At 51.8% G+C, this 16,990-nt stretch overlaps 1 protein-coding gene across 2 annotated transcripts in view; it reads left to right on the forward strand.

The window, feature by feature from the left end:
- LOC307081288 (tetratricopeptide repeat protein 28-like) overlaps positions 1-16,990 on the forward strand; it is a gene marked incomplete at its 5' end in the record, with an annotated part of 178,628 nt that overhangs the window by 118,837 nt on the left and 42,801 nt on the right. For both annotated transcript variants that reach the window (XM_079744400.1, XM_079744401.1), the window contains one exon: positions 16,265-16,772. In XM_079744400.1, coding sequence (XP_079600526.1) covers positions 16,265-16,772 — 508 coding nt within the window. The remainder of the gene's footprint in view (positions 1-16,264; positions 16,773-16,990) is intronic.

Below are 16,990 nucleotides of genomic sequence, written 5' to 3' on the forward strand. Positions count from 1 at the left end.
TCGCGGACCACCCCTTAAACCGGCAGACCGTTACGCTCCCCTAACAGCGCAGCCCCGCTACCCTCCATGCATCACGCCCAGCAGTAGTTGTGTACACAGTTAGAACACAAATAGATACAGTGGAATCAGGAGGACGATGGTAAAATACTCAGTCGATAGCCGGCGTGCCTGCACAGCGAGGCTCTGACAGTTAGGGTCGGTTTGGTATAAAACAGAGCTCGCCGGAGCTGCCAACAGATGTAATTGTAGCCCTGAGCGTGAGTTTATAGCGGGCTGTAGCCTTAGGGCTGTGTATGCAGGTGACTATACACACACAGGCACTCAGACACGCAGCAGTGTCTGAGTGTCTGACCGACTGTGTGATGATGTGCACACCTGAGCACTTGTGAATAGGAAAGTGTTTTGGGACCGGGCGATGATGTAGTGCTTCTCTGAGACTTTCTGGGAGTATTTTGGTGGTTGTGTTCCTGGTGGTGCTGGTGCTGGTGATGTGCGCTGTAATGTGATCAGTTATGTGGGTTCGCACTGTTTAATTTGTTAATGAATGTGTGAGCTGTCCACTTAATGGGATTGCTTATTCTCTTCATAACTTCAATCAGTCAATAACGTGTTGTGTAAGTGTGCGGTTGCATGATGTGGGTGTCTCCCACTATGTGTGTGTTTGTGTGTTTATGTTTTTTTGTGCGTGTTTGCGTGGGTACTCCTGTGTGTGTGTGTTCCTTTGTTTGTGAGTGTGTGCGTTTGCCTGTACATGCGTGTGTGTGTGTGTAACGAGTCAGCTGCCTGTGTGAATATGTGCGTCGGCACGTCCCGGAGTTCATTGGCTTTCAGCGCGGCGCCGGTGATTAGTGCTTGTGATCCTCTGAAGGGTTAATGATGAGAGAAGCGCTCGCTCCTCAGAGGCCAATCACGGCCGCCCCATCACTCGACGCAACTCCTGGGCTCAACGCACACACATCACGCAGGCCTGTGCGTTCCTGAAGACAAGGATGCACACACACACACACACACACACACACACACACACACACACACACACACACAATCTCTCTCTCTCGCTCTCTCTCTCTCTCTCTCTCTCTCTCTCTCTCACACACACGCTTCCACATGTGAGCAATGTCGGGCCCCAACAGCATCGGGAATATGCATGATCTCTTTGTCTGAGGAGATGACATTTGGGAGTATGTGGGCATACAAAGCAGAATCCATAATTATATAGCTTCATTATTCCAGACATAAATCCGGCGCTGGGGGGGGGTTGGGGCGTTGGGGCGTGAGGGGCGTGGGGGGGGGGGGGGGGGGTGGGGGTGTCTAGCGAGGGTGTGTGTGCGTCCTGCTACCTCTGGGGCTCGTTCTCTGCTCCGGAGCCTGTTTGAGGAGGCCAGCGCCCAGCCCTCCTCCTCCTCCTTCCCCTCCTCCTCCTCCTCTTCCTCCTCCCGGCACGGTGCTGACAGACAGGCTTAATGATGCTGATGGGCTTGCTGCGCGTCTCCGACTCATTTTCAGACATGATTGAAGTTCGCAGTGGGTAGCTTTTCATCAGCGCCGAGCTGACAGAACAACACGTAGCTCTGCTGTTGTCCTTGTGTGTGTGCGTGTGTGCGTGTGCGTGCATACCTGCGTCAATGTTTTTGTGTGCTTGTGTGTGTATCTGTGTGTGTGTGTGTGTGTTTGAGATGCGTGTATTTGTATGTGAGTGTGTGTGTGTGATGCATGTGTTTGTGTGTGAGTGTGTGTGTGTGATGCGTGTATTTGTATGTGAGTGTGTGATGCATGTGTTTGTGTGTGAGTGTGTGTGTGTGATGCATGTATTTGTATGTGAGTGTGTGTGGGTGATGCGTGTATTTGTATGTGAGTGTGTGTTGGTGATGCGTGTATTTGTATGTGAGTGTGTGTGGGTGATGCGTGTATTTGTATGTGAGTGTGTGTGGGTGATGCGTGTATTTGTATGTGAGTGTGTGCGCTTCTGTGTGTGTGTGCATGCGTGCTTGTGTTTGTGCCCTTGTGTTTGTGCATGCGTGCATTCGTTTGGAGTGAGTGTGCATGTGTGAGCGCACGTATTGCGGTGTATTTTCCGATACACCACACAGCCCGTCTTCCGAAGAGAGAAAAAAACTCGAAACTAAAATCATTTTACGGCCGTTATCTGGAGCCGTGCTCGGCAACTTTTACGACTCCCTGAGACCATGAGCACTGTATGTATTGTATCTTTCTCCAGCGGGTGCTTGGCGTGTTTATGGCCTGCCATAGCCCCGGCTATATCCCTCCGCCAGCAGCGTCGCACGCAGGCGAGCCGTGTCTGAGCTCTGCTCACTGTTCAAACAGCGGCAGTAAGTGTTTGAGTGGGTCAGCCTGTCGTTAAACCTCGATCGCCGGGCTGCGATGAGATGGGCGTGGAGTTATGGCCACAGGCTTGTTTCATAATGTCACGTCGACCCCGGAGCACATCCCGTAGGTGAGGATGGGCTGACGAGAGTGTGGAGGGGGTTCGGTCTGTCGGAGGGTACGATTTAGCTTACTGAGGGAAGGGGACTTGGTGTGAGTGTGTGTGTGTGTGACCGTTTGTGTGCGTGTGCGTGTGTGTGTGTGTGCTGGGACGGTGCTGGTAGCGTTCCACTGTGGATTCCAGTGCTGTTCTGCGTCCAGGCCACTGCACGTTAGGATGGAGCCAGTAGTGGCAGCAGTTGTGGCATGAGTCACACTGCTGTTGTTGGTGTTGGAGCTTGCCTGATACTCCTAATAGCAGCTCTCCCTCCCCCTCTCCCTCTCCCCTTCTCGCCTGCCTCTCTCTTTCTCTCTCACTTTCCCCCTCTCCCATTCTCGCACTCTTTCTCGCTCCCCTTCTCACATGCTTTTCTCTCTCTCAAGTTCTATTTTTGCTTTAAGCAATGCTCTTTGTATCCTTCTATTTTACTACTATCACCTTGCCTCTGTCCTCCCCTCTCTCTTTCTCTCCTTCCCTCTCTCTCCCTCTCCCTCTCTCTCCCTCCATCTCTCTTTCTCTCTCTCTCTCCATCTCTTTCTCTCTCTCTCTCTCTCTCTCTCTCTCCCTCCATCTCTTTCTCTCTCTCTCTCTCTCTCTCTCTTTTTCTCTCTCTCTCTCTCGTGCTCTCTCTCTCTCTCTCTCTCTCCATCGCCCTCTCCCTCCCTCTTTCTCTTTCTCTATCTCTCTCGCTCTCCACCCTGCTATTCTCTCCTCTCCTGTTTCCTTACCAGTCTCTGTGAGCCGGTTGCTGACTCTCGGTTAGCGGGCTGCTAGGAGTTTATTCCCTGCGTCTACGTGTGCTGCTCTGCCTCACTCAGAGTGTGGCAGCACATTAGTAGGCCTGTGGAGACCGAAATCCACTCGGTTAGGAGCTAGAGCGGGCTCTAGATGTCTTCAGTTTTCTCTCTCTCCCTGCCGTCTCTCTACATCCTGTCTGGGGGAAGTCAAATTAGAACAGTGCTTATGTGTGTGCCTGAGCGTCGACGAGACACTCGGACCGCCTTCTGCATACAAAGCAGAGACAGACTCCCGGGCCGAGGCGTGGCGGAGTTTTTCCTCCCGAAAGAGGAGCTGTTTCCCTGGGTCTCAGCCCTGTCCTTGGAGCCCGGGCTTGGAGCTCGCGCCGGGTTCAGCACAGCCAAACGTTCCTCCCTCCCTCTCTGGCAAATCCCTCCGCTTACATTGCGTGACCTGAGCACAACAAGCATTCCGGAGAAATCAGGCCTTTAAATTCCTGCACGGTCCCTGCAGAGTGTTTTGGTAAACATATTCTCCCCTTCTCTACTGCTTGGCTCTCTCCCCCTCGCTCTGTTTCTGCTTTTTCCACAGCTCTTCATCTTACTCACTCTTTTTCCCTCTTTCCTAATCTCTTTCTCTCTCTCTCTCTCTCTCTCTCTCTCGCCCTCGTCTCTCTCTCTCTCTCTCTCTCTCTCTCTCTGCCTCGTTCTACTTTTCAATTCCCCTATGTACTCCTCCTCCACTAGAATATTTCTTTGCTCCTGCTTTTGAGTAAGGCAAAGTCAGATGTTTTTGTTTGTGTGTTTGTGTCTGCGTGTGTGTCTACGTGTGTGTGTGTGTGTATGTGTGTGTGTGTGTGTCATACATAAGTTTGTTTGTGCATTTGTGTATAAGCGCATTATATGTTTGTGTGTGTCGATGTCTGTGTGTATGTTTGTGTGTCATACATTTGTTTGTTAGTGCGTTTGTGTGTGAGTGCATATATTTTTGTGTGAGCGTGTTTGTATTTCTGTACATATTTGTTCGTAGGTGTGTAAATATTTGTGTGTGTGCGTGTGTACATATTTGTGTGTGTGTGTGTTGACATACATGTGTGTGGCGGGGGGGCTGAAAGGTGTCACAGTGTTCGGGGGGGGGGGGGGGGATGGCCTGACGGGATGGCGTGAGGCTGAAGGGCAGTAACTGAATCCAATCACACACGGGCTCACTCTTTCTTGTGCTCGGTGCCAGGAGCCAGAGATACAATCAGGGCCCCTGCTAGCAGGTATTTACCTTCCCTGTCAATCAGAGCCCCCCGTGGTGTGTGTACGCACTCATTGCCGGGGGGGCCGTCAGCCTCTCTGAAAGAGAAACATGGCGGTTTCTAAGAGCGCACATTATTCCCTGATTGTGCCTTCCTGCCCCATCTGCGGCCCCCGCCCGGCCCCATAGCCCTCCACCCTCTCCGCCCTCCACCGTCTACCCTTCATCCTCCACCCTTCCACCTGGCTCCTTGTCCTTGATCTCTCATCTGCCAGCCTCCCCCCCCGTCCCCCTCTCAGCTGTTTGCTCTGCGGTCCGAGCTGGCTCTACATGAGAGGACCCGTTGGGCCGGGCTGCCCACAGTCATCGGAGACGGAGGGGAGAGTGATTAAGATGATTCCACCGGCCAGCCACACTACAGACGCCGTGCAGCAGCAGCAGGCCCTCTCTGCGTCGCTTCCCAGTCTATTAGGAGACCCGCCCTCGGAACATGTGCTCCGTGTGTCAGGGAACAGGGAAAGCATTTCCCCGGGATTTCCTGGGAAAACGGTGGCTCCTGTCATCCTGTGCTCACTGGGGGAAGCTTTGCTATCCTCCCTCTCTGTCTTAATACTCTTTCACAGTAGGTGACTATGATTCGGGTTTTGTGTGTGTGTGTGTGTGTGTGTGTGTGTGTGTGTGTGTCTTAACGTGTGTGTGTGTGTGTGTGTGCGTGTGTGATCCTCTCTGTGCAGTTGTCTGTCTCTGTGGGCTAATAATACAGCCCAGCGCCCAGATCCTCTCTGAGTCTTTATCTGTTGGACCAGTGCTGTCTGGACGCCATCCAGTGGTGCTGAAACCCCGGGGTTAGCCGGCTTCACAGGGCCGGGATGAGCCCGCTGAGCGTCCCCGGTGGTGAACGGGCATCATGCGGGGGGGATGTCGGTACAGAGGGACTGAGCCCGTCTCTCCGTGTCCCACCGTGGGCCGGTGTTCTGCTGAGTACTCGGTCGCACTAGATCCCCCGGCCAGGCTTGTAATTACATTTGGGGGAATACAAGCACACAGGGTGAAGGGATTTAAATGGACTGTGTGTGTGTGTGTGTGTGTGTGTGTGTGTGTGTGTGTGTGTGTGTGTGTGTGTGTGTGTGTGTGTGTGTGTGTGTGTGTGTAAGTGTGTTTGCGTGTTCATTGCTGCATGTGTGTGCGTGTGTATCCGTATGCATCCTGGTGTCTGTGCGAGTTTATGTGTGCGCGTGTGTTTGTGTGCATCTGTGTGTTCATGTGTGTGCCTGTGTGTATGTATCTAGGTGTGTGTGTGTGTGTGTGTGTGTGTGTGTGTGTGTGTGTTTGACACGAGGTCCTGCTGTGTGCCTTAACTCTCTTCAGCGCTCCTCATCAGGGATTATATAAAGAGTGCTCCTCCAGAGCAACATGGCAGGGAGGCAGAACAAGATGGACCCGGCTTTTAACTGACTGCCGACAGGCTGACAGGCTGAGAGGCCAGCAGCCCCAGTGCTAGGCAGTAGCAGCCCCAGCTCTCTGTGTACGGGCCGCCCCAGGAAAAAACAAGCGGTTTTAGAAGTATTTTGGTGGGCTGCCAGCATCATATCCAATAACACCTCAATTAGTTAGACTTAGGAACACATTAATCTGTTCAACATGTTGTTCTGCTCGAATCGCCTTCAGATGAAGATATCATTTTGGGATCTGGATTGTGGCTAATCCATTGTTGTGACTCACAGGTCACCGACCAATCAGGCGGGGGCATGTACAAATGTGCACAACACCTGATGGAACTCGAAGATAAACGGCCTGCTTTGTGATTTCATTTGAAAAGGAAGAAAAGCGTGCCCACAGGTGGAGAATAATTGGCCATTTCTTAAAGTAGTCGCAGAATAAAAACTGTTGCCTGACAAATATCCGGCACACATCATTTTCGACGATTATAGATAGCGATACAACAGTGTTCAGGATAGGAAGGTGTGACGAAAAAAGTGTTTTGCCGTTCCTCTGCGCGTATGACAAGGTTGCCGTGAGCTAAGCTACTCTCAGCCCAGTGCAGTCGGGTGCACTAGCCTTGGTCTAAGTCCATTCTTTAGTTATAGGAAATGCTGGAGCGTAATAACCCAACTTTGAGCGTGTTTGACCTTCCGGCTATCGGCAAACTGATTGTGGTGGGACCAGGTTAGTCCGAAGAGACAGGCAGTCCCACGGCTGTCCCACTGACACACACATGCACACACGCACGCTGAAACACATGCACACACACCTTCACAGATATGCACACACAAACACTAACTGACACACACAGACGCACGCACATGCACACAGACACATGCACGCGCTGACACTCAGACACACACACAGGCTGACACACACAAGGACACACACACACGCTGACACACATGCACACACACACATGCATACACACACTGACACTGAAACACACACACACTGACACACACACACTGACTAGCAGACACACACACAGGCCCGCACACACACTCAAACACACACACGCACACACACAATATTAATATTTCTCTAGGTGGAGACGTGCGGAACGAGCTGCTGTCCCAGACATCACTTGAGATAGCCGTGGTCACGGTTGATTGAAAGGCGCCTGGCAAATTGTCTCCAATAAACTCCAACACTTGTCACTTTGTTTTGGGCGCATATTTTCCTCTTTAACCTCTTTGTCGTTCTACTCACTTAATTTCCAAATGCAAAAGCATGCAAACCACACACACACACACACACACACACACACACACACCCCCACACACACACACACATTTTGAAGGACGTCATGCATCTCTCCATTTGAGATAAATGTGATTTGGTCTAAAGCCATTTAGCATGAATAGCCTTGCTGTCTCAGACCACGCAGAGGGAAGCCACTGACCCTCCATCTGTCATCTGAGAGAGACACAGAGGCTGCACCTACTCATGGTGTGTGTGTGTGTGTGTGTGTGCGTCACTAAGTGTGTATGCACTTTTTTTTGTGTGGATGCGTGTGTGAGTGTCTGCTCTTCTGTGTGTGTGTGTGTAGTGTGTGTGTGTGTGTGTATGTGTGTGTGAGTGACTGCGTGTTTCTATGTGTGTGTGTGTAGTGAGTGTGTGTATGTGTGTGTGTGTGTGTGTCTGCTTGTGAGTGTATGTGTATGTAGTGAGTGTCTGTGTGTGTGTGTCTGCCTGCATGTGTGTGTGTGTCTGCTGGTGAGTGTGTGTGTGTGCGTGTGTCTGCCTGTGTGTTTGTGTGTGTGTGTGTGTGTGTATGTATGTGTGTGTAGTGTCGCCCTCCATTCCCCTCATTGTTCCTGGCGGCACCGGGCGGCCGCTCAAACCGCCTCATATTGATCCAGGTCCTCAGACCTGACCTGTGGCCTGTCTCATCTTCTGGCTCCTCTCTGCTGCTCCTCCTCCTCCTCCTCCTCCTCCTCCTCCTCCTATTCTCTCCATTTAATCCCCTCCTCCACCGCTGCCGCCCACTCGTCTTCACCGATGTAATTCTCAGCGCCCGGTGAAATGCTGTAGTGGGCAGAGGGAGGGAAACAGGGGTGGTCCGAGAGTGTGTGTGTGTGTGTGTGTGTGTGCGCCCTCCGTCCTGTCAGACCTGATCTGTCCAGCTGCATGAAGGAAGTGTTCCATCCCTGGGATTCCAGAACGTCCTTGGCTGACCCTGGAGCCGCGTGCCCTTGGGTGGGTTGCCTGCCCGGCAGCCATGTTGAAAGTACTTTTTCACATGTGTGAGTGTGTGTGCGTGTATGTGTCTGTGTGTGTGTGTGTGTGTGTGTGTGTGTGTGGGGGGGGGGGGGGGGGGGGGCTCAGCCCCTGCTATATTTAGCGCTGGAGTCTCGCGCACACCACGGAGCCACAGAGACGGCTAATTAGCTTTTAATGGATGGAGACGTTGACGTGGTGGTAATAATCAACCGTCTCTGCCCCTTCTCGCCAACTTTAAGGATGATGTGCTCGATCATCTCTACAGAAGTCTCCCAATGTGTGTGTGTCTCTCTTTCTCTGTCTCACTCTCTCTCTCTCTCTCTGTCCCTCTCTCTCTCTCTCCCTGTGGTGCTAGCCTCTATGCGGCGCTAGCCTCTCTTCGAGGTAGCTTCTCGGCGGCGCTAGCCTCCACTAAGCTAGCCTCCGGCGAGCTAGCCTCGGTGGTCTCTCCGGGGCTGACATCAGACCCCCATCCCCGACCCGATCATACTAAACACGCAGCGCCTCTTTATGGCGCCCTTTATACCTCCATTAGGAGGCCATTACCAAAGACACAGCTGCTCCCAACGCCCGCTAAACTAGTATCTTATAACGTGGGGGTGTATCAGTTTGATGGACGACTTTTATTGTATTTATATTTATATTTTGGAAAATGTTGACATTGAGACCGTCGCAGGCCTTGGGAATAGATATAGATGTGTGTGCGTGTGTGTGTCTGTTTGTGGGTGTCTGCGTGTGTGTGTGTGTGTGTGTGTGTGTGTGTGTGTTTGTGTGTCTCCACTCCAGGCTTCAAGCCTTAACCTCCTGTCACTTCCTCATTCAACACCAAGCTGTTTCTATAAAGCTTGTTGTTTTGTCTCGCTAGCAGAAACAGGGGGAGAGGAGAGAGGGGGGGCCAAAGAATATATATGAAAATATCAAGACTCGACATCACTTTAAAGGGCACAGTCAGATTCCACCAACACCAATGGAGACTGTCAGATGCAATTGTACTGTTTGCCTTTCATGCCCCCCCCCCCCCCCCCCCCCCCGTGCTCTCCACAAACACACAGCCGTCATATAGCATCACAACTGCACATGCCCCACACTTCCCACTCTGTGAAGTGTGTGTGTGTGGGGGGTTGAAATGCTGCATGCTGGAGCTCTGATGAGAAACCCCAAGTGATCCACCGTTTGCCCGGTTCCACTGCTATTCACGCTTCAGAAGATACTTCAGGAATAGAGACGGATATACCATCTATTCATATACAGAGATGTATGGATATAAACATATAAAGACACACACACACACACACACACACACACACAGCAAACACACATACACAAACAATATGAATACAATCCATCCATTTGTGTGTGTGTATATATATATTTATAGACATACCATATCAAAAGATACCCAAATAGAGACACTGTATGTACAGACTCACGTGCACATGGATGCACATGTGTGCACGCACGTAGGCTCCCCGGCCTGCCCATGGCACCGCCGCCCCCGGTCGTCGTGGGGACGGCGTGACGGACAGTGGGACTAGCTGTCACGGCGCCCTTAGCAACGGCCTGACCTTTGGTGACAGTCCGTCCGTTGTGAGGGCAGCCTTGACAAGGCTAAGGGAATTATCAGGCCGGCCCACCGCTCTGCGTCATCTCAACAACCCCCCCCCGAGGTCACGCAGGTAATGGCTGGTTTCAGCCGGAATCCAGTTAGTGGAGCCGGCCCGACCCGTGGGTTGATAATTACTGCGTCCGCCTTGGAGGCGCCGGTTATGAGGGTCGTATGTGTGCGCCGGTGTGTGGAATGATCTGGGAGGTGGGAAGGTGGGGGGGGGGGGGGGGGTTTAGACAGGCGCCGGATGTGAAGATGGTCGTAAATGATAACGCGGAATTGTTTTAGCAAATTAGGTCGAACAGCGTTTTTTTTTTTTTTACCACTGGAGGGGGAGTCGTAGGGAAGGCAGTTTAAAGGTTTAAAAAAAGAATGAATCAATAGATATTGTATAGATGGAACACTTAAAATAAGAGGGTTTCTCCCACTGTTCTAGTAGTGGGATGAGTAATGCAGAAACAAATTCGGTCGTAATTAACTTGTGTTAAATCATTTTTAATCCTCAAAAGAGGGTCGCACTCAAAAACAGGGTTCAGAACCAATCAACTAGAAGATGGCCTTCAACTGCTGCGTGGGCTGTTCTACGCCACGCAGTGTTGATTCTGGACTTCAAAAGGCTTTGCGGACCAAAGAAACAGCCTCTTTATAGTGGGTCGGGTGTGTAAATGCGTGTTTGTGGGTATTAGTGTGTGTCCAAAGCACAACAGAGAGGAGCATACAAACATCTCCATCCGCTCCGTGCCCTTCGCCTCTCTGCACACTGGTGCTGAGCGATAATTAAATAGTATTGTATCTTAATACCACCGCTGAGACCGGGTATCATAGCGCTCAGGCCTTGACTTTCATGATGATTAGCTTCATCGTCCAGAGGTAATTATTTTGATATGCACAGCCTAAAAATAAATAGCACAAGCAGGATTTAAATGTTACTCAAACAGAAGGGCGAAAAACGACTTTAAATCCATATTCTCCGACCTAACCAAGCTCTTTTGGATCATTTAGTGTCAGATTTCTCGGACACTGCGCGAGAGTATATTAAGCATACAGTTATTCCGAACCATGGTATCACACCAGCGCCCCCAACGATCACATCACGTTCACGCCTTCACCTTCTCTCACACATACCCCCCCCCCCCCCCCTCGCCTCCCGCCCTCGCTTACTTCCCCGCGTCGCCCCCAACGACCTCGCCCCGTTCATTACGCTCACCGGATATTTCCTCCCCTTTTGTCAGGGTGCATCTCTGTAGGTGAGGTTCAGATCTGAAGTCGTCCACTTCCCCCCCCCGTCCCATCCAACCCCAGCCCCGTCCCGGGGAGACGTCTGCCTGGCGTCTCTCCCTCTCATCCTTCAAACACAATCTCCAACCCAAGCCTTTTATCTGAAACCGGCCATCCCCCGGCTCTCCCCCCCCCCCCGTCTCTCATCCCCCCTTTTTTCTGCACGGTTCTGTTCCCTGCTAGCCGTGGCTCTCCTGTAGCGGCCAGAGCCCAGCTCGTTAGGGGGAAGGCTCACGCATGGTCGTCCTCACCTCCCCTCCACGCTGGCTTTTAATTAGACAGCCCCTGGATCTGTGTGTGTGTGTGTGTGTGTGTGTGCGCTTGCTTGTGTGCGTGTTTGTGTGGTGTCTGTATGTGTGTACGTGCGTTCTGGAGCGTGTCTAGCACCATTGTGGGGCCTGGGAGTGTTTGCTCGCTTGACTCATCTTTTTGAAGTGTTGGCTATTAGCTGCGGCTCTTGTCCAATACTCCAGTCCAGACTGTAAATAGAAGCCTGCCTGGTCTGTGGCTGCACTTACCCGATACTGACCCCTGTGTGCTCGCAGTAGATGTAAACATCCAACATAAACCGTATATATGTAATGTATAAACAATATATATGTCTTGTTGTATTGATTAGCTTAGTCCTAGTGACTTAACCAGACGTTAAGCCACTAGGAGTAAATAAGTATAAATATGTGGTATTTTACCTGAAGCATTCTGGGAAAGGAAAAATAAAAACAGAGTCTCTCAGAGCTGAGTTGGCTCAGCCACTTGCGTCGGTACTGTGCTGAATGTGTTCCTTGAGTGTGTGGCATATTTTTGTATCATCACATTCGCATTCCCACAACCAAGTCAGTGCCTCTGTCAAAAGACAATTATAATTAGACGATGATGACGGCGATAATTAGGGCGGCAACTCCTGCTTCTCACCGGTGACAGCGAGGGCGTCGTTTTGATAGCGGTGGCGTCGGTCGGCAGGTACGGCTGGCACAGAGGAACGGGGCGGGGTGTTGCCACCTCTTAGCTAATTGAATCAAATGTGTGTTGGAGAGGAGAGGGGTAACCGGGGGTTACCCCCGTGTAATCCCATTAGCGCCACTCCACTCAAGCTCCCGGGCGACCGCTCTCTGACAGGACGCCGTCGCTGGGACGCGGGGCCAAAGACTCGCCGCTTAACACCTCGCCCGTACCGGGTGGAGGCTTCCCTCCCTCGCCTACTCTGTCTCCGTCTCTCTGGCCCCTTCGTTTCCTCCGCCGGCGCCGCCTCCGTAGCGCGCAGCCTGCATTTTAAACGTTCCCCCCTCGATCACGTGATGCAGAGCGACTCCAGCGATAGAAAAAGGCACGGTGTCGGTAAAAGGGGTGCATATTAATGCGTTGTTTTTGTTCCTGACAGCTTGTTTCTAAGTGGCTGTTCACGGGAAAGGCAAACACATTTTTAGTTCATTCAAGACTGCTGCAGGTAAACACCGCACCAAGATGTACCTTGCTGGAGCAAAGGCTCGCTCGCTCGCTTTTCAGAGAGAGCGTTTGAGTTTGTGCTGCAGGCGTCTGTGTGTAGTACACAGGGAGACACACACACAGAGACACACACACACCCTCTCATCTCTAGGAGTGCCTGCGTCTCCCTGCTCAGGACTCACAGGGAGCGTTCAGAGGGTTTCCGCTGTAATGCCTGGTAGACCCTAATCCAACCGTTTAGGTTCCCATGGCAACCGTGTCCACCCCATTAACTGCTGCATTCTGTTATGATAGCCTTGGTGTCGGTGGGGAATGCTATAGTGGTGCTATGGCTGTGTATCTGTGTCCTCAGTCCAATGGGAGAAGATCTGAAAGCCGTTTCCATATGCAGCCGTGAGTCTAGAGACGTGGTGAACAGCATTTTGTTCAGGCCTGGAGATCAAACGAAGACACACACACACACACACAGAGACAGATGCAGACCCACACACAGATGCTGACCCACACACACACACTGACCCACAGAAACACACACACACACTGACACACACATGCATATACACAAGGCTCCCAGAGTCATCGTGCTCACAGGACACATGCCTGCCATTAAAACCAATGCTGTTGCATGACATAAGGGGTTAATTATGCTAAGTACAATACATTACCGCTAGCATGTGCTGCTGCAACAACAGAGGTTTCTGTAATGGGCTTTGGAGTTTTTTTCCACATATTTTGAAGAAAGAGCAAGACAGTGGAATTGTCTGCTATTGCAAGAACCATTGTTGTCCTTCGCTGTTCCGTGGAATTGAAACGGTGCCGCACTCTTTAAGCTCAGCATGGTGTGATTAACTGTTTAATACGTCGTCCATCCCCTGAGTCACACACTGACTCATAGGCCCGCCCACCCCCCATCTAGTCCTCTTTCCATGAGGGGGACCCTGGCTGAGGAATGAGCATGGCGACGAGAGCTAGTGGTTTATCAACAGTTTGTGAAGGCCGCCGTTGGGATTAATCAAATCAGCACACATCCGTAGAAGGGCTTGAATTTGTAAACACAATCAGATCTGACTCCCCAGATGGGTAGGCGAAGGGGGGAGAGAGAGGGAGGGAGGGAGCGAGGGGGGGGGGGGGGAGTCTGTGAAATAGAGACGCAGGGAGAGAAAGACGGGTATGGCAGTCGGGAAACGAATAAAGATAAGTGATGCAAAGGAATGGAATGAGAAATTACAATGTAGTCACATCGGCAGAAATGATCTAATTCAGCCAATTATTCCTTTTCCCGGATTGCACGTTATTATGGGATTCGGGGTCGGGAGCCAAAACTGGCGCCGGGGCAGGAGAGAGGGGTGAGGGGGGGAGAGAGAGAGGGGTGAGGAAGAGAGGGGTGGGGTGAGGGGGGGGGGGGAGAGGGGTTCTCCGCCCCGAGCTAGACCGAGTGCATCCACTGTGACTGGCAAGACCGGCTCCTCATTATCTGCCTATCTGGGTCTCCATCTAAGGAGAAAACGCAGCGTTGCACTGCCACTTTGGAGGGACACTGATCACAGGCACGACTCATCTAAACCGCGGAACGCTCGCTTTCTACCTGCCTCTGCCTCTCGTTCTCCCTCTCTGTATCCCTCCCTCTCTGTCTCTCGGAGGCACGGAGACAGACGGAGATAAGAAATCTTCAGAGTTTGCTGCTAAAAAAGAAGTGGAAGTTTGGCGACGGAGCGATTGTGCAGATCTTCAGAGAGTCACGTGTAATTGAGCAGGCCCAGATAGGCTATCTGGGAACATGAAACAGCAACAGTTGTGACGCGGTGTAATTGCCTATCTGGGCCTGTACGGTGCTTTGTCGAGTCTTTAAACTTCAGCACACTGCTGGAAGTCCTTATGTCAGCAGGTAATTGGTTCCAGGCACAGGCGACCATTTGAAATGAAAAGAAAGATAGGGAAGGCAGTGTCTATGTATGTTTTTTTGTGTGGGAATAGAAATGGAGAGGGAGTGTGTCAGTGTCTGAGTGTACACGGGCTGCCGGCTGGGGCATTGATTTCTTTCACTCAGCAATGCCGCTGTTTTTCATTTACTGAAGGGCTCGGCAGTTTTCATCATGCGGTCCTAACGCAAAGTGAAAATATCTATTGCACTTTGTGCCGATATTACTGTCAATTACTCCCAGGTACATTCGCGGGGCAATAGATATATTTACATTCACAATTCCAATGGAAACCCGCCCGTTGCACCGTCGACCCACTTAGCTCTGACACCCTGCCACTACAGTTTAGTCAGCAGCAGTTAGCCGTTAGAGGTCAAGCACAGTTCGGAGAACATTTCCCCTGATCCAATGCAGGACAAATAATGGTGTTGGGTTTGATGTGCTTTGTTAATGGCCGGTACCCCGCATGCTCTTCATGGTGCAACGCTACAATCAGCAGGTGGACGGTCCCTTATTGCATTTGAATGAGAATTTCCAGTGACGCCATTATCTCAAACAGTCCCCGGTTCACCTCTACACATCGGCCAGGCACTCAGTTGCTGGGTTGTTGGGGAAATTAAGGCGGGGGGGGGGGCTCATTTCTGCTGGCCTGTGTCCAACACCCCCCACCCCCCTTCGGGCTGCAGGATATGGAGTGGGGACCCATCGGGTGAAGATGCTTTATTAGCCAGGACTGCATGATTAATTGAACATCTGTCCAGCTGCATCCCCTCCCTCCCCAACACACACACACACACCCACACACACACACACACACACACACACACACACACACACACACACACACACACAATGTCCAGCTGTTTACCCTAGGTATAAACAGCTAATAGGCCTACAGTGAGTTCGTCACTTAGGAGGTCATGCCTGCAGTCGCCCCTTTGACTGTCGGAGCACCTCTTAAGCCCGGCCCTTTTAACAATAGATTAATTAATAAACTGGCGTTCTCGGTTATCCGGTTTTCTACGGAGAACAGCGGCGAGCACAATGCAAGGTGATGCAGAGTTAAATGTGTCTTTCGATTTAAGAGGTCTATAGCGACATGACGGAAATCCCTGCATCAGCCGGCACGTTGGTATCCTACTGCTCTCGTGCGACACTAATCCCACTCTGTTTCCCCCCCCCCCCCTTTGATTAGCTTAGCTTTGTTCGGCCAGTTTTAGCGCGACATGCGGCGTGATTGCATTGGGCGATGTGTCTGCTTTTAAATCAGCCAGCAGCTGTGATAGTCTCCGGCGCTGTTTGGCCCCACAATAACTCGGAAGCGAGGATTCAAGCCGTGCTCACTTCTTTTCTTCTCTAAATCAAAATGGCTACTCGATTGTATCCATGGGTTTGAGGGGGTGGCTAGTGTTTTTGTCTGTTTTTTGCTTTAGCTGCACACCTGAAGACAATTCAGTGTGTTAGTCACATTTACATTTGCATTTACATTTAGGGCATTAAGAAGACGCTTTTATCCAAAGAGCATTACAATAAAGTACAGTTGTCATAAGAAAGAGAAACAACAATATATCGCTGTCAGTGCGGTAAGGGAGTTCATAGAAACTGCGAAGCAAAACAATCGCTAGGTTCACCCATTCCCCGTATACAACAAAGGTAGCTAGGACGAAATTCTACACAATCAAGCACTATAACTAAATACAACATACAGGTAGTGTGTACATTAAGTGCCAGGAAGTAGCAGCCTTTCATTATCTTAACGACTAGAGACCGCACCGTGATGTTCTTCACCCTAATCACCATCTCTTCCCCTGTCGCCGCCCCCCCCCCCCCTGTCCTTCTCCATAGGCCGCCTCCATGGCGCTCAGCAGCCTGGGCCATGTGTACACGGCCATCGGCGACTACCCCAACGCACTGGCCAGCCACAAGCAGTGCGTGCTGCTGGCCAAACAGTCAAAGGACCAGCTGTCGGAGGCCCGTGAGCTGGGCAACATGGGCGCCGTCTACATCGCCATGGGGGACTTTGACAACGCCGTCCAGAGCCACGAGCAGCACCTGGGCATCGCCAAAACCCTGGGGAACAAGCGCGAGGAGGCCCGCGCCTACAGCAACCTGGGCAGCGCCTACCACTACCACCGGAACTTTGACAAGGCCATGTCCTACCACACGCACGTGCTGGAGCTGGCTCAGGAGCTGGTGGAGCAGTCCATCGAGATGAGGGCCTACGCGGGGCTGGGCCACGCCGCCCGCTGCATGCAGGACCTGGAGCGCGCCAAGCAGTACCACGAGCAGCAGCTCTCCATCGCCGAGAGCCTAAAGGACCGGGCGGCGGAGGGGAGGGCCTCCTCCAACCTGGGTATGTACTGTAGATGCCCACCGACAGTGGCTCCCGCTGGCCTGAAACGTAGGTGTACAGAGAGGGGGTACGTAGATACCCGCCGGTTGCTCCCGCAGTCTTAAACGTAGGTGTGCAGAAAGTGGGGGGGAGGGGGGGAGACCAGGTGGAGCGTTCTCCATTATCTGGATGTACCCTGTCAGCGGTGTCCAATTATGTAGCAGTGAGAGGCAACAGGA

Source organism: Pollachius pollachius (genome assembly GCF_949987615.1).
Source record: "Pollachius pollachius genome assembly, chromosome: 1".
NCBI classification, from domain to species: Eukaryota; Metazoa; Chordata; class Actinopteri; order Gadiformes; family Gadidae; genus Pollachius; species Pollachius pollachius.